This window comes from Pseudonaja textilis, chromosome 2 (genome assembly GCF_049901715.1).
Source record: "Pseudonaja textilis isolate UNSWEBS1 chromosome 2, rPseTex1.2, whole genome shotgun sequence".
NCBI lineage: Eukaryota > Metazoa > Chordata > Lepidosauria > Squamata > Elapidae > Pseudonaja > Pseudonaja textilis.
Genome location: NC_141991.1, coordinates 48,316,494 through 48,337,950, shown reverse-complemented (window position 1 = coordinate 48,337,950; position 21,457 = coordinate 48,316,494). Strand labels below are relative to the sequence as shown.

General features: G+C 40.1%; 2 protein-coding genes across 4 annotated transcripts; both read left to right on the top strand.

Moving 5' to 3' along the window:
• Positions 1 to 653: 653 nt before the first annotated feature.
• Positions 654 to 14,246, top strand: HMCES (5-hydroxymethylcytosine binding, ES cell specific). 3 transcript variants are annotated; one of them, XM_026723431.2, is made up of 7 exons: positions 654 to 1,124; positions 1,852 to 2,062; positions 5,751 to 5,894; positions 7,426 to 7,545; positions 10,647 to 10,816; positions 11,297 to 11,489; positions 12,797 to 14,246. In XM_026723431.2, exons 2-7 carry the CDS (start codon positions 1,880 to 1,882, stop codon positions 13,004 to 13,006), a joined length of 1,020 nt encoding a protein of 339 aa, XP_026579216.1. In that variant the 5' UTR covers positions 654 to 1,124; positions 1,852 to 1,879; the 3' UTR covers positions 13,007 to 14,246. The 3 variants fall into 3 exon arrangements, with proteins under 3 accessions (XP_026579216.1, XP_087779920.1, XP_087779919.1); XM_087923794.1 differs by having other exon boundaries at positions 760 to 863; XM_087923793.1 differs by having other exon boundaries at positions 760 to 899.
• A 2,949-nt stretch (positions 14,247 to 17,195) lies between these two features.
• Positions 17,196 to 20,724, top strand: LOC113452009 (histone H2A type 2-B-like). The gene is made up of 2 exons (XM_026723416.2): positions 17,196 to 17,397; positions 17,607 to 20,724. The coding sequence occupies exon 2, from the start codon at positions 17,698 to 17,700 to the stop codon at positions 18,076 to 18,078; it is 381 nt and encodes a 126-aa protein (XP_026579201.1). The 5' UTR covers positions 17,196 to 17,397; positions 17,607 to 17,697; the 3' UTR covers positions 18,079 to 20,724.
• The last annotated feature ends 733 nt before the right edge of the window (positions 20,725 to 21,457 follow it).

Genomic DNA, 21,457 nt, shown 5'->3' with positions numbered 1-21,457 from the left:
TGTTTTAATTTTTTTTTTTTAGAAATGATTATAAGAAAAAGTTGGCCACAAATTGACAACATGCATTTAATTATATCCTACAGTTACCATATCTGGTTTGTAGACATATGGATGATCGTTGGTTGGCAGCTGAGTTAGAAATGTATATTCATATGTATTCAACGGTGTTTTGCAGTCCCAAGTATTATAGTTCTGACACAAAAGTTATGCAGGGTGTTAGGATGCTTCTGTAAAGCCTCTCCGAAGTAGAGAGAAATGACTTAAATATAGTGGATGATTATTAGTAGCTTTATATGTGATTGGAGAAGAATTCTCCTGTCTTGATTTCTGAACCGTAATTCCCCACCACCACCACGCACAACCTCCGCCCTACAGATTCAAATTCGGAGTTCCAAAATTCGGTTTGGGAATGAAGTTTTGCTTTTCGAGCCGGAGCGGTGGAGGCAGATCAGACAAACTTGGCATCGTTCGGCATCAAAAAGAAATAAATAAAAGTTGCCGGGATGAAGACCTGGAAGCAACGCGGACCGACCTGGAGGACGAGCATCTTTGCGGGGGGGAGGCGGACGCTTCGCTGCACTTCAGTGACGCGGGGTGGGGTGGGGGAGAACTTGGTGGCCGCCGCGGAGCGGGTGACTTCCGAGGCGGCGTTCTGAAAAACAAGCTGAGCCACAAACCGGAGCCCTCAGCCAGGCCGGATCGACCGAGGGAGAGGTGCGCTGGAAGGCGGGAAAACTCGAAGGGAGGAGGCGCCTGTTTCCTCTGGTCAGGATTGAATCCGGGAGACTGAAAGGGGCGGCGGTGGCGGGGATGCGGAAATGGCTTCTGACGTGCTAGGGAAACCTTGTGTGTAGCTGGTCCTGGTGAGCCCCTTCCTCTCAAACCTGGGAATTTCTCCGGTAGGAAAACAGCCTCGTCCCTTTTCTTGGTAGCTTTCTTTCATGCGCGGCTCAGGCTCCTTTGGGCGGCCGAACCAGGAAGGGAGAAAGGAAGGAAGGAAAAGCTGAAGGTGTTGAAGGAGCATCTCTCCCCACGTTTTCTGGCGTTTGGCGATTTATTGTCTGCATAAAATTCCTCTCTTTTTTGACTGGAGGAAATATTTAGCGATGGATCAGAGGACGTAGGTAGGGGATCTCCGGAGAATAAGCTGAATTAATGATTTCCGTTGGTCTTGCCGGTGATGGTTAAGAGAACAGGGATTTCTTATCAAAATTGGCCTTTTCACGTCGACTTTTTCAGGATGCAGATTAGCAAGAAAGGAAAATTAAGGCCTGACTGACCCTTCTGGAGGGTGCTATTTCATCTATTTGTATCATGTCAGGCTGCTTTTACTCTTAAAGCTTATTATTCACTTATTAATCGCTGTGGAGTTTAGCAAAATCGGGAAAAATGAAGCAGCCAAGACTGAAGAATTGAAGCATCAAGTAAAAAGTAGCTTTCTCATGCTGGGCTTCAGCCAGGGAGAGTGAGACCCTTCACTTTATCAGGCTTGGCCTCTTTTAGGTTAATTTCTGCTATGTTGATTTAATTGTAATTTCTTTGATTGTTTTGAGCTGCCTAGAGTAATTGCAAGTTGGGCGGTATACAAGTTTAGTTGATAATAGGAATAATTAGAAATGTAGGAAGAGAATTGATCTCCCCTGCCGGCTTCCCCATCGACTTTCTCCCTACAAGCATCCCCCAAGCCAAGTGAATAAGCAGACCAGCAGGACGTCCTAAGTTGCTCTCTCACTGCTCTTTTGCTCACCCGTGGCCATTCGGGTTGATTGGTCAAGTTAGGTCAATATCACTGAGATGATGACACAACAGTGTTCAGGTTGTCTAGTATGTTCCTAAAACATTGTTTTGTAGGCCACTGTTTTGGGTGCACTCTGGAAGAATGTGTGGACGGACAGCTGTTACTCTGGGAGCAGACCGTATCCGCCGTGCCTGCGCTTATCACAATAATCGAGGAGAAAGAAAGTATCCTGAATGGCAAAATGCTGACAAATACAGCCCCTCGTTCAATAAGAGCCCACAATCTAACAGTCCTGTGCTTCTCTCCCGGCAACATTTTGAGAAGGTGAATTACTTCAATTGACTTATGTAACATAATCTTTTAAAAAGTACAGGTAATCCTTGACTTGCAATGTTCTTTTTAGTGATCACCTAAATTACGATGGCACTGAAAAAGATGGCTTACAACTAGTCCTCATATTTATGACCCTTATAGCATCCTTCTGGCCATATGATCAAAATCCAGGCACATCTGCCTCAGCTGTAGCCTCCAGGGGCTATATAATTGCCGTTTGCGACCTCCCCAGTTGGCTTCCTACAAGCAAAGTCAAGAGAGGACTTCACTTAACAACAGCAGTGACTTGCATAATAACCATGGCAAAAAATATGTCATAAAATTGAGTACAACTCACTTAACACCCACCTTGCTTAGCAATGGAAATTCTGGTCCCACCTGTGGTCATAAATCAAAGACTACTTGAAACTGTTAGCTGCATTTAGTTTCTATTCTCAGACATTTTTACATTCATCTTACATGCTAGTTAAAGCTGATTTTTTATTAAAAAATAATCACAAGCATATTTTGTCTGCTTTGTGGCATTTTGTAGAACTTTAGTTTTCTGTTATAGAAGCTACTTATAATTAATACTACATCTGTGATCTCAAGAGAAGCATTTTTAAAAAAAATATCAAATTAGACTTTTTAAACATTTTAGCCATGTTTTATTTGGGATATTAATGCTTATGATACCTTCCCTGAAGCTCTGAAAATAAAGCATGACAGTTTTCAAAGTATCTTTTATTTGCCTCCTATATCACTAAAATAGAACTTCCTGTATCACTAATATAGAGCACTAAAATTTCCCTTCAAAATATTACTGGATTTCAAAAGACTAATCAGCCTGGTCAATATTACTAATTATCAAGGATAATGGAATCCATCTATTTGGAGATCCATATATTATCTTCCCTTATGATAAAATAAGGTCTTATTATTGCAATAGAATATAATGTGAGGTTATGCTAATTCACAATGTGTATTCTTTTGGATATACAATTGTGAAGCTACAAAAAAAATAGATTTAGCGACATAAAATGACTTCTGGTTGAATATTAGCAAGAAAATCCTAATAAAAACATAAGAGCAGTTAAATGACTTCGGGAATGCTGGGCTTCCCATTAGTGCGGGTATTTGAAAATTTGAAAAATGCTTCAGAAAAGTTTTGACTTCAGGCCTACTTGGCAATTTTAAAGTTGTAAGAAATTTATTTTCAGGTTGTTTAAGAAAACAATAAGAAAATATTTTGAGTATCTCCCTCATATCAATGAGCTCCAATATATGGGTTGCTTGTAGGTATTGAGATGACTATGCCACAATTGGAATTATGCTCATTTACCCTCATTCCTGGATGAGTTCAAGCAAAGATTAGGCAGCTAACTGCTAGCAAAATTTGCAGGAGTTGATTTTGATTACGTATGTCAGGTTTTCCGATTCTATGAACGGCATATTCTTCTCATTAAATAAATCATAGTTTTAAAATTTGTGATAATTGTGAAAGTTAACTAAAATCTACATTTCAAAAAGTTGTTAATTACACCGTTATTCTGTAGAAATAATCAACCAGCAACTGCATATTGTATAAACAGCATCTCAGGTAGTTCTTCCCCAATGCCATATACCTGTATATATTTCTTGACTGGTAGACCTTGGATACATAAAATTATGTCTTGCACCAAAGAAATTGTGTTTGTGTGTGTAACTTTTTATTGAATTTAGTTGATAAAAGTGTCCCTTAAAAATAAAGGAACAGTAGCCTCTCCCTTTAGAAATCATTAATAGTCATCTATGAAGGAATTTTTTGGTATACATATGAACTTTTTAGTATCACATGTCTGATAAAATGCCACAGGTTTATTTGAGGGGATTCCACCATAACATTTTCCATGGTTTTCAAATATGCATGCTATTGTATTACCTGTTAGATAAACACATACAAGTAAGAGGGGAGATAATAATAGTTTCCATTTTATAATAATGCTAACTGCTCAAGCTTTAAAAAAATACTTAAATAGGACATGATTTTATTTGTAGTTCAAAATAAAGATGTTTGGCACTTCAAAATAATGAAGTATCAGATCACTGCACACACACAAACTCGAAACTTCATATAAGCATAACGCTTTTTCAAACTATTTCCTCTTTCATTTTCCTGCCTAAATGCTCAGGATAACAATTTACAAAAGTTTTAGCAGTTCATAAAATCACAAAGAAAGAAAAATACATGAAGTTAATTACACATATTCTTCTCTTCCACTACAAAAAAAGTTACTAATTACTTTTGCTACTTCATTGGCAATTTATCTGGTATGCTGTGCTTCCCAGGGAACAACATATAGTAAAGAATATTTTAACCTTGGGGAAAAAGAGATACACAGGATTAGCAAGCAAGAGGGCAAGACAAAAGGGGAATGGGCATACTTGAAGGGAAATAGATAACCAAATATTGTATTGATAATTTTAAACATTTGGAATGCTATGATGGCAAAAGCACCAAACTGATCCACAAGACATAGTGAATATGGAATTAGAAATAAAGTTTTTAATGTTTTTTAATATTTAAAGTTACGTATTGTAAGATTTCAGACAAACAAAAGTGTTGTTTTTAAAACCTTAATTTAGAAGTTATGCACAGGATAGCACTGAAAGTGAATTTGATTAAATAGACAAAAAGAAGAAATGAAACCCGTTTGTCTGTTTCAATTGTTTTAACTGAGAAAGATGCAAGAAATGACTCATTTAGGTAGTGGAAGATATTTATAAATGCATTGTGTTTACTTGAACGATTCTTCTAATTTGCATTTGCATTGTCTGGGCTTAAACTAAGCAAATAGAGCCTAATTAGAACTTGGATAACAGAGCCTGAAAATTCCATGTGTGTTTGTTAAACTTGGAAATTGAAAAAAAAGCAAAACCCCAAAGCAGTATTAACCCGCTTCTATATTGTTGCCAAGAAAACTACACAGACATGTCTCTGAAATCTCCAGAAAAGCAGCTCATCTTGAAGAGACTTATCTTTTTGGGGGTGGGGTGGGGGGGAGGTTGTTTTGAAATATATGACTCCGTGTGCACTCCAATATATCCCTAAAATTCCTATATAAAATAATTGAGCTTTTCTAATAATACTAACCACAACTTGGCTTCCTCCTTTCACATTTTTACCACGTTTACATTTTGCCACTCATTCTTTCAGTAACTGAGCTGACTAGCTGATTATTTCTCCCCCGCCCCCTCCAGACACACACAAAAGTAGGGCTACCATATCTAGTCTGCAAAACCCCCCAAAAGATTACTGGATGATAGCAAAGAAGTTTTGGTAAACATGTCTGAAGTTTTGCAGCCTATCAGACCTAATGAAGACGAAACTCAAACTACTTCTAAGATATAAATACACAGAAGCATATATTCTTCATTGGGGAGAAATTGGCCAGTTGCATATTCAAGCAAGGTGCACATCTTAGCTGAATCTGAGCATGCAGCCTCTTTGTTGAAATAACTTCTTTTAAATCTGATTTTTCTCTTCTAAGAAACTGATTAAGGTTTTTGCTGTTTAAAACATATCAACATTCACTGTACCAGGAATGATACACAGAGGAGTATCTGTGGAACAGAGTCTTGGAACAGAGTCTTTGCTTGTAGAGTAATCTTAATTCTATGCATGCTTCTTCACAATATTTCCTTTTTTGGTTTATGAAAGAATGCCAATTCTTCTGAGCGTATCCTTGTAGCCATGCGTTGGGGGCTAGTTCCATCTTGGTTCAAGGAAGCTGACCCATCTAAAATGCAGTACAACACTTCCAATTGTCGGAGTGATACCATGATGGAGAAATTCTGCTATAAGGTTAGTTGTATAATCTTCAGTTTGGGGAAAAAAAAGTCTTTGTTTCCTTCCAACCATGACCTTCATGACTTTTGGGTTACACATGAAAACGGAAGCTTTGTTTAAAATACCGACATCAAGATGCTGCAAACTACATCTTATTTTTTTTCTGAAACAGGAAAAGCCCTGTTAGTGACACCATTTCAAATGCTTGTCAGAACGAAATATTGACTTTTGAAACAGGCCCGTAGAACTGCAGTAGTGTAAATAAGGCCATTAAAAATTAATATAAAGGCTGAATATAATTACTTTTTTCTATAATGTTCTTTCCTTTTTTGAAGGATCAGATTATTATATAACAAATAGAATCAGGAAATTATATACACATGAATAAGGAAGTACAATAGATATCCTCCTAAAAAGTTAATTCTCTTTGTTCTTCTTATAGCAGCAAGTAACCTCAAGTTTGATCTATAATGACTTGGTGGCTTAACCATGATTGTGGGAAACTGCTTTTAGTTATTTCTGGTCTAGTTTCTCCAATTGCAACTTCCTTCCTGTTTTTCCCAGACCTCCAAGAATTAGAGTAGGGGGATATAAAAACAAGAACTGCTGCAATATAATGTAAACAATGAGGTTCTTAAGCCTTACTTGCTGTTTTATTGGTATAATTCTGGAACATGAATAAAATCTTCAGAAATTCTCATTAGGGAGCAAAATCCCATCAAGAACAAACTAAAGTAGAAAATACCTTAATCCTTAGATCATTTATGAATCTGGAAACTGATTTCATAATTCAAATTTGAAGTGTAAGTTATTGAATAAACTGGGAGCCCCAGTATAATCATGTTTACTATAATCATGTTTACTCTGGAACCTCCTGTTCTTGTTTGTAAAAGAAGCCTTATTCTAAAAAGGAAGTTGGTATTCTGAAAAATTCTGGCTTGGCATTCTGACTAAATATGGCCTTCAAGATTTATTAACCACAAATTTGTCTGAAGAATAAGGAGGCCACCAGTGTTCATGCTGCAGAAAATTCAGAACAGTTAGCAAAGATTAGCTAATGGGGAGGGTTTCCATTCTTCATTTCAAACAAATCACTCCTGTATTTTAAGTGATCCAGTGTTTATTTTCAGACAACACTGAATGTTATATGGAGGTCAAAATAGTGTAAAATTACAACTTTGCACCAATCTGGATTTGAAGGAGAGATGGCAAGGTGAAGCACGGGTGTGCACTTATGTAGCCCCTCTTTAAATCATATGTAGTATTCCTTGTCCTGGGATTGAATGGCAGTGGTTAAGCAAACACAGGAACTCTGCAGCAATTATTGACAGATGCTATATGAGTGTTTCTGTGCACTTCAAACTACCTTTCACACTTTGAATTGCTGCACGGTCCTAATGAAAACTTAGAGTGAACTCATATTCTTGCTTGGAATATGATTTTGCAGCCTGCCCTCTGAGGTAGTATTATAATCTACCAGCAATAATGCATTTGAAGTTAGCATTGAATAGATTGCTATTAATCCTGCTCCTCTCTTTTTCTAAAGGTACCTCTTTCAAAAGGTAAACGCTGTGTGGTGCTGGCCGATGGCTACTATGAATGGCGACAACATAATGGACAAAAGCAGCCATATTTCATTTACTTTGCCCAAACTGAGCAGGAAATGGTATAACATCAGGGGTGGGATTCAAATTTTTTAACAACCGGTTCTGTGGGTGTGGCTAAGTTGGTGGGCGTGGCTTGGTCATGTGACTGGCTGGGTGTGGCCAACTCAATATCACTCATATCAAGGCACGCATCTCCTCACCTGAACTCATGACTGTGGGGATGCTGCAACAGTTGTAAGTGTGAAAAATGGTCATAAGCAGGGGTGGGATTCAAATTTTTAAAGAACCAGTTCTATGGGCATGGCTTAGTTGGTGGGCATGGCTTGGTGGTCATGTGACTGGCTGGGCGTGGCCAACTCAATATCACTCACATTGAGGCACGCATCTCCTCACCTGGCCTCTCATGACTGGGGATGCTGCAACAGTCATAAATGTGAAAAATGGTCATAAGTCACTTTTTTCAGTGCCATTGTAACTTTGAATGGTCACTCCACACAAGCAAAGTACCAGTAAAGGAGGGAAAAAAAACTCCAGAGAAGTTCCAGAGACAGGAAGTCTAGTCCCGCCAAGAATGTAATAAGGGTTAACGGAGAGGCAATTTCTGTAAGCAACACCAGAATGTTTCCTTCCTGTCTTCCTTACAGGATTAGACCAGTAATTTCTTCTAACAACCAGTTCTCCGAACAGCTTAGAATGTTAACAACCAATTCTAGTGAATAGGTGCGAACTGGTAGAATCCCACCCCTGTATAACATTGCAATCGTTGTATTTCATGCTGATGTTTCATTGATATTTTTAAAGCTATCCCATAAAAGTTTATTGATACTACTATTAATATTAGATTTGTCAGACAGAAATGGGTGGAATTGTGCCTTTACACTTTCCCCTTTTTGTCATAGCTGCTGCAACTCAGGTTGAGGATGGTCATATATGATCCTGCTTGATTAAAGGCTGTTGAGTTGAGGAAATGTGGTATTCCTAAGCATACATTCTACTTCTTGAAACACTTGTTTTGAGTCTCTGGGCATTTAACAATTCCAAATGGTAAACTCTGCAATAACCTGGCAGTTATACACAGATCAGCTTGACATTTCCAGGACAGTTCAGAATAATGAATAAAATGTATTGCTAAAAATATCATAGCATGAATAAAAGTACACAATGTGAGAAACATCTGGAATGACAAACTGGGCTTTTTGCCTAGCATCTAAAGTAACAGACACAAAGCAAAATTCCCTGAGGAATGGTGGTAATACAACTAAAATCGAGCTGTGGTGGCACAGTTGTTAGAATGTACTGTAGTATTGCAAGCTAACTCTGCCTGCTGCCAGGAATTCTATCCTGACTATCTCAAGGTTGATTCAGCCTTCCATTCTTCTGAGGTTGGTAAAATGAGGACCCAGATTGTTGGGGACAATATGCTGACTCTGTAAACTGCTGAGAGGGCTGTAAAACACTATGAAGCGGTATATAAGTCTAAGTGCAATTGCTAAAATTATTAACATTCCTTCATATCACAAGGTAAACTTGGAAACAGGGTAAGTTGTAAAAAACTTATCAGATAAAGTTATTTGAATTGTATTCTGAAATCAGTAATGGAGATAAATTCCCGGCACCAGAGTTTAGCTACTGAAAATTGATAATTATTTGTGAAGACATTTTTTAATGATATTCCATTTTTGAGCAGTCTTCAAGGACAACATATGATATTATGTAGTAATCTAAGAAATTATCAGAGCCTGGACTGGCAAACAGATTTAATTTGGGTAGTTCACAAGCTTAATTTATAAAACGCATTCAGTGTTAGAAGAACCATTTTATTCTCTAGTGTCAAACCTCAGTGGTAGGCTGCAAATTTTAACAACCGGTTCTCTGGCTGGGTAGGCATGGCCAGTTGGTCATGTGACTGGGTGGCTGACATTACTCATCATACCCAGCCCTGTGTCCCACCCACTCACCTCAGAAGGTAGGATTCAGCCGGTTGGAGTTAATCCCACCACTGGCTGGCCCCGCCTCTGCCCATTTTTTGCCTGTTTGGGGGCCATTTTCAGGGTGTTTTTGGCCCAAAATATGGCCTGAAAATGTGTTCTGACCCATGCCCCTTTTCAACAAATCAAAGACAATCCAAAAGGAACAGAAAACTTGTAATGCTTTTACAAAATAATTAGCTGTGATGAGCACATCTTGCCAAACAGTGCAAGACTTGCCAAAAGATAACAGACAAGAAATAATTTGCAAAATAAGAATCTTCAAATGCAAACTCAGGATACTTTAATGTCCACGAGGCTTGAGTTTCAAAATGTCTTTGCCTCCTGCAAAGAAGGTTAGTTTCACAGCTGGCTTTTATCTTCTTGAAGGAGGGGCCATTACCTTGCAGCCTTACTCCCGAGTCGCCCGTGCTGTTGTAATTGTTCTTTCCTCCAAGCAATCCTGCGCTCATGTGCACTTGGCACAGGCTCCTTGGAAACCTCCCCATCACTGCTTCCAGCCCCCACAATCTCTGAAGGCAGCAGTCCACTCACTAATGGTCCTGGCCCCTCATCTGAGTCCTTGCTCTCTTCAGCCATTGTGCACCTGCTGCCGGCTAGCCACAACAAAATGGCTCAAAACTCAGGCTGTTTTGGGGCTGTTTTTAAGGCTGTTTTTGGTCCAGAAAATGGCCAAATATGGCCTGAAAAACAGCCTGAAAGCAGCCCCCAAACTGGCCAATTTTCAGGCCGTTTTCTGGGCTGTTTTTTCAGGCATTTTTCAGGCCCCAAATGGCCTGAAAACAGCCCCCAAAAGGCCCCCAAACCAGGGTTAAAAATGGGTGGGGGCGGGGCCAGCCAGTGGTGGGATTTGCCGGTTTGCCGAATGTGCTTAATCTTAACTAACGGTTTGCTACAACTGGGGCAAACCGGCAACAGCCCACCTCTGCAAAACCTTGAGTTATGAGTTAAATTTTAGTTATTGTGATATAATTATTCAGCAGTAATAGATTCAATAATAATTTTGATTTTCCGTGCAATTATAATAATGTTAGTTAAGGACTTATAAACAGAAGTTTATTTACAAGAAGAGGAGGATAAGAGATCTAAAGTTATGGTATTTGTTTGCTTAAAGGTGACCCTGTTGCTGTTAAGGTTTTTTTTTTTTTAATATATTGTCTTTTCATTTGCAGTTCACCAAACCAGAAATGGAAGATGAGGTTGAAGATTCAAAAGGGAGAAAGCTGCTTACCATGGCTGGAATTTTTGATTGCTGGGAGCCCCAGAATGGAGCAGAACCATTGTACAGTTATAGTATCATCACAGTAAATGCATCTGAATGTGTAAGATTCATCCATCACAGGCAAGAGAGACTTCACTAGAGAGCGCTTCTAGAACATACTGAAAAATGGAGAAACTGAAAAATAATGTTTCATAAATTGCATTTCCTCTTATCTAACTTTTTTGATTTACCAGATAGTGTGCTTATTTTTAAATATAAAAATCAGAATATGAAATGTTATATTCCTATAAGATGGAGGCTTCTTATAAGATGCTTATATGAAATAGGCATCTATGGTGATTTCTGTATGATTTATTCAAATAGCAGTAATAATTAAGCTTTGTTCCAAACCTTCTACGTTGTTTGGTCAGTTTCATCCTTGGAGAAATTGACTGAACTTTTAATGAAGGTGTTGCAATACAGACCTTTTTTTTTTTTTGCTGATTTGATTTTTAGAATCTGGTTCATACTGATGTTTGGCCTTGTTTTCTATTATTAGATTGTGGACTAGTTCAGATGTTTCTTTCCATTATTAAAATCTATGTCTTTCTACTTGTCTAGAATGCCAGCTATTCTGGATGGGGACGAAGCAGTTAAAAAATGGCTTGACTTTGCAGAAATACCTGCAGAAGCAGCACTTCACCTTATCCAGCCAACAGAAAACATTGCCTTCCATCCCGTGTCAACAATAGTGAACAATTCCCGAAATAATTCATCAGAATGCATTTTACCTATTGAATTGGATCCCAAAAAAGTATGTTTGCATTTCCTTTTCTAGGGTATATTTCCAACCTCCTGATCGATTTTACAGCCCTCTAATTTTATAGCGGTCTCCCCTCCAGATACTAAGCATGGCTGACCCTGCTTAGATTCTGAGATTGACTAAGCTACTGCTACCTGCTTTTAGGCTAAGCATCTCCAGGTAAAAGTAAATGTTGCATTGATGTTACTGATTGATTTGGACAGCATGAAATTCACAGATGGAGGTGCATGTACATCTTCTGCATCTGTATTCTCTTTAGCGGTTCATAGGTAAAATTATTATTTCAGGGTCTCCATCAAACTTTCCGGGATAAATTGGGCTGTGTGATCCTGATAAACTGAAATTGCCCTCTTCAGATATAAATTTGTTTTTTGGGGTGGAGTGGTTTGGGAATCTTTTTTCTTTTCAATGCAGGTAACCCTTGACTTGTAACCAGGGGTGGGCTTCACAAATTTTAGCAAAGGGTTCTCTGCCCGGTTGCTGGGTGGGCGTGGCCATGGTGGGCGTGGCCTATTTAGCCTCTTGCACCACGGTGGAGGGGTGTTTTTGCCCTCCCTGGGCTCCAGATGCTTTCCTTGAGCCTCCGGGAGGGTGAAAATGGCCTCCCTGGGTTCCAGAGGTTGTCTGGAAGCCAGAAATGGGCACATTTCCGGGCTTCCCAAACTTCCGGGAGGCCCATTTTTCACCCATCCTGAGCCTCCGCATGCCCCCTGCACCTACCTGCATCCAAAATGGGCCATGTGGGGACTCTTGGGAGGGGAGGGGTGGGTGCGACCAGCCAGGAGTGGGATTTGGGGGGTTCTGTGAACTGCACAGCATCTTAGCTAGGGGTTCTCCCAAACCCCCAGTAGCCCACCCCTGCTTGTAACCATCCGTTTAGTGACTGCTCAAAGTTATAACGGCACTGAAAAAAGTGGCTGATGACTGTTTTTCACATTTATGACGATTGTAGTATCCCCGTGGTCACATGATCAATATTTGGACACTTAGCAACTGGCTCATATTTATGACAGTTGCAGTATCCCAGGGTCACCTTTGCGACCTTCCCAACAAACAAAGCCAATGGGGAAGCCAGATTCACTTTACAGCTGTGTCACTAACACTGTGATTCATTGAACAACCGTGGCAAGAAAGAGGGAAAAGCCCACTTAACAACTGTCTCACTTAGCAATGGAAATGCTGGGCTCAATTGTGGTTGTATTTTTCATTTCACCGAGTTGGAATTGTGACACGAAACAAATATCAAAATTCACTAGACTGGATGGACTAGTCATAAAATCTTGCTTTGTATCTTCCAGAATACTAAGATTAATGCAAGCAGCACAGTAATGCTGAACTGGTTAAAAAACAAAGGCCCCAAGAAAAGTGATAAGGATGAAGACAATTTACCAAAGTGGTCCAGCCAGTTCATCCAGACATCACCGTGTAAAAAAACTAGCATGGACTTAATGCACCAGTGGCTCAAAAAAGATGGAGAACCTTCTGCAAAGCAAATGAAAAAACAGTGATAATTTGGTTCTATTGCTTATTACCAAAGAGGGTCTTATGTGTTGAGTTATTGCAATATTTAGATCTCCTGATTTAGATTGTAATACAGGTATAATCTATAAATAAATTATAAGACTTCAGATATGCTTCCTTCCTGATGCCGAGTAGATGGGCTTTGACATTAAACACTTAGTTTCTTTTATCTGAAACAAATAGGATATATAGATGTTAAGTGCAGCATTGACTTGACCTTGCCAATCTTGAAAAAGGCAATAGCTTTCCAAAATATATAAGTGAGGGATTTAATGTTTTTTTTTCTCCTCCAAGGACAGAAGCAGAGATTTGGTTTGTCATGGTTACCATCATTGTATTCATTCAATTCACTTTGTGGATTGCTTTGTCTTTTATGGAAAAAAATAGGCCACTGAAAATAGGCCTGCTGAAGATTTGTTGCTGCACAGTGAGAATGATAATTTATTTTGGTCTGAAACCAGTACAAATTTTTGCCCTTTTTCATCTGCTTTGGAAGATGTGGAATATCATCTGCAATCAATATACAAATATAATTCTTACTGGTTAAGAAGCTATTCCAAGAGGATGTTGTTTCACTAATTTGGATTTACTATACGTTCCAAACCTTTGATAGTATTGTTCAACAAATTCATCAAAGCTATAATGATCAGGCCACCACTGCAGTCAGTATTTTGAATAGGTGGTAAGAGAATAGCAAGGAAGAGAGAAAGAACTTTAGTCTTGTTTTTTGGGGAAAGTGAAGATAGGTAGTTGGCTGTATTAAGGATAACTGGATATTTAGGGAAAAATGCAAAAAATGGTAAACTAAAGCTTTATAGGGTCAAGAGAGAAAGACAAAATATTAGCTGCTTATGTGGAGTCACACTGGACTCAAGACAAGTGTTGCTATTCATCCCAAGAGACATCAGGACTACTATTATCAAAAGGGTGGGTGATTAAAATGGTATTTCAGAAGATAAATCCAAAATAGGCCTGAAATTCATGCAGATGTATATTCTTCACAAAATCCTGGGCTAAAAAGAGGGGAGAGTATTTAATTTTTTAAAAAGGATACTTGGTTATATGATCATTCATTTTATTAGATATGCAGAAAAATTATTCAAAGTTCCTTTGAAATGCATGAAATTCTGTTCACTAGAAATAAGAAGGCAAATTTGGGATATCTTAAAGGTTTTAATACATAAACAATGCTGGTAATATAAATAAAGATTTTTTTCAGAGTTAAAATTCTTTTGACATTAATTTCTAACCTGACAACAGCTTTAGAAATAAAAAAGCATTTAGATATCTCATTGTTTGCATGCATAGAATTCCTACTAAATACAGTAAAATACAATTTGCAGGGAGAGTTTACTGCAACATCGCCCTTATTTTGATATTTGAAAAATGTACAGTACAGTAATATAATCAGAATTCTGGGCATTTGATTATTCAGTACAGAAAGTATTCCAAATCCTGAAGAGTTTGCGATTTTGCACCAATTCATGTTATAACCATTTTGAACATTCTGTAGTTTGTACTATTCCTTATAGGCTTCTTGTACCATCATTGGGAATGATGCAGGACTGTCTTTCCAATTATTTAAGAATGGCTACAATTGGAACTGAAGAAAACAGGACTATTGTCTATAATCAGCTTGCTAAGATCTCCTTATTGAGAGAAGTTTGGGTCACTGAGGGATGGAGTTTCTCCATGGTTTTTGCACAATAGTGACAAGCTTCAAAAAAATAATCCAGAGCCCAAGCTAAAAAATGTCATGGCTGTCTGTTTTCATGAATGGAGACCTTTTGTGAACACTTCCTTTGAAAGCTCAGGTGAACCTTTTTGGCCATTGCAACAGTTTTATGTAATTTATGTGTGTGCTAATTTATAGTAACGGGAGTAGGGAGAAGAGTCTTCAATATTAGTTGTACATATGGTAATTATAATTTTACAATGACTGCAGGTGTTGCTGGAGAAAAAAATCTGTACATTACTGAGCAGCTGATTGTATTTCTCCCTGCTTTTTAATAGCCCAGTTTATTGAATTATTCCAAAATTTCTCATCCTGAATAGCAGTTTGTTATTTTAGTTAGTTCCAAAAATTCAAGAGCTCAAGGTGATGTACTTAGAACTCCCTATTTTTCTTAACAGCAATCCTCTGAGCAAGGTTGGGCTGAGAGATACTTGAATACACTTCACAATTTGTAATAGTAGGACATGGTAGACAAACTTATAAGTAAATCATGCAGTAAAGGTAAAAATTGCCCGCACATGCTACATGCATGCTAGTCATTTCTAGCTCTAGTGGAGCTGATCCAATCAGCTGCTCATGCTAAATAAGGCTGTGTTGAAGCTGACCAGGCGCTTTGCTGCAAGTAAGCAAATTGCTGGAAGGCAGACGCAGATTTTTTTTTCTTGTTTTCCTCCCCAAAAGCTAGGTGCCTCTTATGGTCTAGAGCATCTTATAATGCAAAAAATACAGTAATCGTATATTAATTGTCCCCAATGTCCAATCTGGCATTGGATCAGATATTTTATTATGATTATGATTGGTTGCACAGTCAGCCAGGTGTTTAGATTGGATGAGTCCTCAAAGATCTGGGGATACAGAGATGTTTAATGGTGTTAAAGGTATTATTCAGGACATAACCAGTTCCAAGCAGAGCTTCCTTTTGCAACTGACTGATGGTAGTTCTGAAAGAAACCAGTACATTATTCTTTTGCCATTCTCTGAGTCTGTGGGTCTGATGGGAAAGAATAACTTTTCATTTCCACATATTCATATGCCATTTTAAATGCAATTCCTTCTCCTTAGCAGCATGATTTCAAACTCTGAAAAAAACCACATTCAAGAGTCCTCTGACTTTAACAACAGTCACAAAACTTCTGCTAAATGTGTACGTCTATTTATCTCCCCTGCTTCTGGACTGAGCAATCAATCTTTGCAAATATCCAAGCCACAGCTATTATAAAATTAAGTTTCCAGAAGGCAAACTAAAACTGGGCCGGCACATGCAGTTTGTTCAGATATTGCACAAATAAATACAAATTGGAATAAACCCACCCTACTCTTTCATGTTAGCCTACAAGTTTTGTGACAAACCAGACAAATCTGTAAAGTTAGGCAATACTCATCCTACGTATGCATTTGCACTTGGGCCAGTTAACCACGAGCCGGGGAAGAGAAACAAAGTTATCCTGGAGAAATGAATTTGGTGTGGCATTGAAGGAAATACCCTACTTCACCGCCTCTTACTCTACTGTCCCAAAGGTGCTTTTTCAGGAGGCAACTGAACTTTCTTGCTTTTTCTTTTGAAGATGTTGAGCTTCTCATCTTGGATGGCTTCAACCAAGACCTGGATGACTGAGAATCTCTACAGACTTTTAATGCTTCAAGGCAGATTGGCCACTCCAGATGACAATGCACTAGAATGACAATGCCAAAGAAAGTGGTTTTCTCTTTCTTCAGCTTTCTGTCATTCTGCCAAAGACCTGAAGTCTCAACAAAGGTTGCAACTCCCACACCTCAATATACTTGTTAATCCTGAGGAGTCCTTGGTGCTCTTTGAGCTTCTTTTCTTGCAGACGTTTCATTTGCCCAAACCTGGTGCTTAAAAGAATTTTCATCATTAATTTCACTACACATAAAGACAGATTTCACCATAGTTTCAATTGGGAAAAGGTGACTATCCTAGACCAAGCCAAGTGCAAAAACACTAGGGAATTTCTAAAAGCTTGGCACTCTGACAATTCAGCCATCAATAGGCACATAGCCATTAACATCTATAGACCATGCAAAAGAGACTATCACCCAGAAACAAAAAGACCTAAGAACCTCTCCACCAGCAATCAGCACCCAGATCAGCACAGATTAACTCCAAGGTTAACATCAAACCGACAAGACCAATCAAGTAAGCAATACCCCAATCAAGAAACTGCCAAAGAATCTCGTAAGACTGCCGCCACCACCAATACTGACAGGCAAGTCACCAGAATATAAACTGACAGCAAACAGCACTCCTTTACTACGGTAGCACTGATGATGTTTCCTACTTTGGGTAATGAAACGTCTGCAAGAAAACAAGCAAGGACCCCCTCACGTCTACCCTGAGCTACAAAATATTCCCCACTATTAATACTTAATCCTTTTGCGCGCGCATCCAGGTCTTTCGCTCTGCAGCTGCCCGAGTTCTCAGCCGAGACCGAATATGGAGGAAGCGAGCTACTATGCAAATCAGAGATCGGAGGGCCCGCCAATAAGAGCGCAGCTCCGCTCTCTTAGCTGCCCAATGGGAAGCCAGCGAGAGGATGCGCTTGGATTTATATCCTTCAGCGTCTCGCGCTTGTTGTCATTGCAGCTGCGGCTTTTCGGCGGCCCCCGTGGAAGCAACCAACGGTAAAGGGGGTGCGGGGGGGTGCGGGAATCCCAAGGAGAGCTAAATCGGGGCTGGTGGATCGGGGTCATGAGATCGGGTTGAGGCAGCGGGTGGGAGGAGTGTGGAATGCGCGGCGTCAGCGTCCTCATGCCGCTCTTCGAGTCGCCCACCCCCCCCGCTCCCCTCCGCCGCTGTGCTTACGCGGGTGTTATTTTTCCCCGTTATCCAGACGAGGCCGTTGCTGCCTGCCTGCCTGCCTGCTTTGCAACCGGGGGGTCTCGGCGCCTTAGCTCTGACCGAGCGCCCAGCCTCGCCTCGTTATGTCCGGCCGGGGTAAATCCGGAGGGAAAGCCAGAGCCAAAGCCAAGTCTCGCTCCTCTCGAGCCGGCCTCCAGTTCCCCGTCGGGCGAGTGCATCGGCTGCTGCGGAAGGGCAACTACGCGGAGCGGGTGGGCGCCGGAGCACCTGTTTATTTGGCCGCCGTGCTCGAGTACCTCTCGGCCGAGATCCTGGAACTGGCCGGCAACGCTGCGCGGGACAACAAAAAGACCAGGATCATCCCTCGGCACCTGCAGCTGGCCATTCGCAACGACGAGGAGCTCAACAAGCTGCTGGGCGGGGTGACGATCGCCCAGGGTGGGGTTCTGCCCAATATCCAGGCCGTGCTGCTGCCCAAGAAGACCCAGAGCTCCAAGAAATGAAGCCGGTTGCCTGGCTAAAGGAAAGCGCTCGCCCATTTGTTTCCTTGCGCCCCACCCATAGGATCTGGTGCAGCGGCCACCGGACATTTTGTCCTGCCTTCCTGCCTCCCTTCCGCGTCACTTGGTGCAGCCCAGTACCGGGCAGGTGATTTCTTCACCGCATCGTCTGTCCTGGTGCAGCCGGCGCTGAGCTATCCCCGCTCGCCCTTTTCCTGCTAACCTGATCCTGGCCCTCTTGCCTCTATTCTCAATCCTCCTTCCCATGGGGCCTGCCTGCCTGCCTGCCTGCCCGGCCGCCTGCCCCACGTCTCGGGGCTGCTGGTGCTACAAAACCGCCTGGGTTCCTCGTGCGCTTCCTCGCCTGGTCCAGCGCTGAAGTCCCCTGCTCCTTTTCCATGCTGAAGACTTGAGGTGGGAAAGAGTGGCCGTCATTTTTCGTGTCACCGAAAAGGGCACGTGCTTTGGGCCTGGCTGCCATCTAGCGCCCTGCAAATAGATTATTTCTCCCCCCCCCCCAGTCCCCCCTCCTTTTCTCTGGGACGATTGAGCCTGACATCCCATTGCCTTGGAAGCTGTGTGTTCTACAGCTGCAGCGATGGGATGGGGGGGCAGGGGTTTTATTTTGCTCCCTTAAATCGCTTTGATTGTTCTGGAGAAGAGGAGGGAGTAGGAGGAAATATTTTTTTTGACACTAGAATGATCTTTGCATTTTTTTTCCCATGGAGAACTAAAAACAAACAAACCGGGAGTCATGGAGATGAGAAAGTCATGAAAGCAGCACAGGCCATCATTGGGAAGGCAAGAAACTGCTTCGACCATAGGCCTCACTGTGTGACAATGCTGATTTTATATCTCTTTCTGTACCGAAAAGGTGAAAGTATACAGAGCGAGGAAGGGTTGGCCATTGTATTACACCAACACTCAACCTAATCTCTTCAAACTGTGAGGTCCCAGACCTGGAGATAATGGATCGATCTCTCTGATGTTGCACATCCCCATTAAATGTGATCATGAATTTATGGATTTAAAATGTGGGAGGGAAGGAAGTTCTAAATGTGAAAATAACTTTTTTTTTCTGAGAAAGGAATAACTTCATATAATGTTTTCCTTGTGTTTGCTTTATGATGAGCTATTGTGTAGTTATACTGGCACTCCATTCCTGTTTCTTTGTGGAGTTTTGGTTTGTGTATTGCAACAAAATCTTAAGTAAATAATCTTGATTGAGAGGCAAAGACTTTTTAAGAATTCCTTGGATATGTACACATCTTTGCTTTATAGTCTTCCCATCAAGCACCTCCTGTAACACCTAATATGTTCCAGAGGCAACTGTGGAATAGGAGTGCCAGCCCATACGGAATATTTTTCTCTTTCAAAGGGGGTGGAGGAAAGAATGGGGAAGGGAGAAGCTGTTTATCTCTAAATTTGATGTGATATATTCAGTGATATAACAGTTCCAGCTTCCAGTTTATCTGGAAACTCATTCTAAGCAAGAGTCTTTGGATTTAGGTCTATTTTTGTCCATTTGATGTCACTGGAACGAAAATCAAAGTATTTTAGTGTGGCTGCTTTTGTGGTTTTCAGCCTCAGAGATATACATTTATTGTTTTCTTGAAATGGGAAGCAGTTTTGTTGTGTTTCCTCCTTCCATTATCAGTCCTCTTGTAATGTCACCTGCAATGATTGAAGTCTAGTATTTGTACCCTAGTTTGCACTTTAATCTATACAGGTTTTTTTGTTTGGAATTTTGCTTCTAGTGCTTAAAATAAGAGTGCAAGTATGGCATCCATCTAACTGTAATCCTCAGTAGCTTAATGTTTGGAGGTTTGGTTTTAGGAAAAATATAATTTATACAAGAGTAAAATATCTAGTTAGTGTTTGGTGGTTTGCTAAATAGGTGTTTGGATAATGTATGAGCATGGAGGTTGGCCTAGCCTGTCCTGTAATGCCTAGTAGCTGTGGTACAGAGCCAAAACTTGCTTGCTTAGGTGAAAAGTTTATAGAGCTATGTGCATGCAGCAATCTCTAGGCTATTGAGCAAGTAGAATCTGTAATCTTGTATAAGGTCAGCTGTGTTTGTGCAGTTAAGTAGCATGTGTTCGAATCATCATGTGGGATGTAAATCTGTGGATGAACTATTGTCTTGCTCTGGATTCAGCTAAGGATATCTAGACCAGTGGAGGCTGAGATACTTTAATAACAGAATAAGGAATGTGGTTTGTTCAGTCAGTTGCTGGTGAGTGTACAATCTCATTAGTGATACTTAAGAAAAAAAACAACCTTTAGCCATCTATGTCTGTCTGTCTTGCCTGTTACATTACAGACCCAGGGGTAAAAAAAGACCTCTTGGATTTAAATAGCTGTCTCATTTTTCTGGCACTGGGTCAGGTGGGCTCTTGCTTTCTGTGAGAATGAACACTGATTGCATCATAGAAGAGAAGGAATCCTTGAAATGCAAAGAATGGCTGAGAACTGGAAAACAAGAGTTCCTTTATTTGTGTTTTCTGTCGTTTAAAAATTACTTTCAAGATCAGTATTTTGTGTTATGTCAACTATTGATTTGTATTAGAAAATGCAAAAGTTGAAGTTGTGAAATTGGAAAGTGCGAAACAAATATTAAACTGATTCAGTCTTGAGTACACATCAAAATTGCCTCTCAACATGTCATTGCTTTATCTGCTTGGAATTCTTTGGTTCATGGAAAGAGAAATGGCTAGAAATACTGTTGGAAGAAAGGAAAGATCAACAGCAGAAATGTTTTGATCATCTTGTGTGGAGTGTGAGGTCCCTTAACTTCATTTCCCAAGCTCTTTTTCATTTGTGGGTGGAGCTGACAAAATATTTAGTCATAAATGCTGTCCCTTACATATTTGTGTGATATGACACAAATATGAGAGAGTGCATTATGATGCCATAACACTTTTTGCATTCCGGAACAGGCCACTATACCAACATATTAGCTGGAAAATTTGTATTCTGTTATTTGAAAAATTGGAGCTGAATTGTGTGTAAGCCTGTAAAATTTTGGTATCACTTTATTTAATTGCTTTAGTTTGCAAGTAGATAAAGTAGGGTGGTTTTCGCCTCAATAGATGCTATTTACACTTAACTTTATCTACTGCTTCTATATGAGACTTAAAACTGCTGCAGAGCACTTTGGTTATGGTAGAAATGTATTCTTACTTCTCTCTCTTTTGGCTTTTACTTGTTTTAAGAAAGCCCTTGATTTACTTAGACAGGGTGTGATGTTGAGTCTCTTACTACATTTCCATAGATGTACAACTACGGTACCTTCATGATCTGGCTTCATCTGTGTGATAATTATCAAGTCCATATCCTTAAAACAAACTATATTTATAATTTTTATTGTAAAACAATATTT

Coding starts and splice junctions, on each gene's coding strand:
- HMCES (XM_026723431.2), top strand. CDS start 1,880: ATGTGTGGACGGACAGCTGTTACTCTGGGAGCAGACCGTATCCGCCGT. Junction 10,817..11,296: donor GTAAGATTCATCCATCACAG/GCAAGAGAGACT, acceptor CTACTTGTCTAG/AATGCCAGCTATTCTGGATG. Junction 11,490..12,796: donor TTGAATTGGATCCCAAAAAA/GTATGTTTGCAT, acceptor TGTATCTTCCAG/AATACTAAGATTAATGCAAG.
- LOC113452009 (XM_026723416.2), top strand. CDS start 17,698: ATGTCCGGCCGGGGTAAATCCGGAGGGAAAGCCAGAGCCAAAGCCAAG.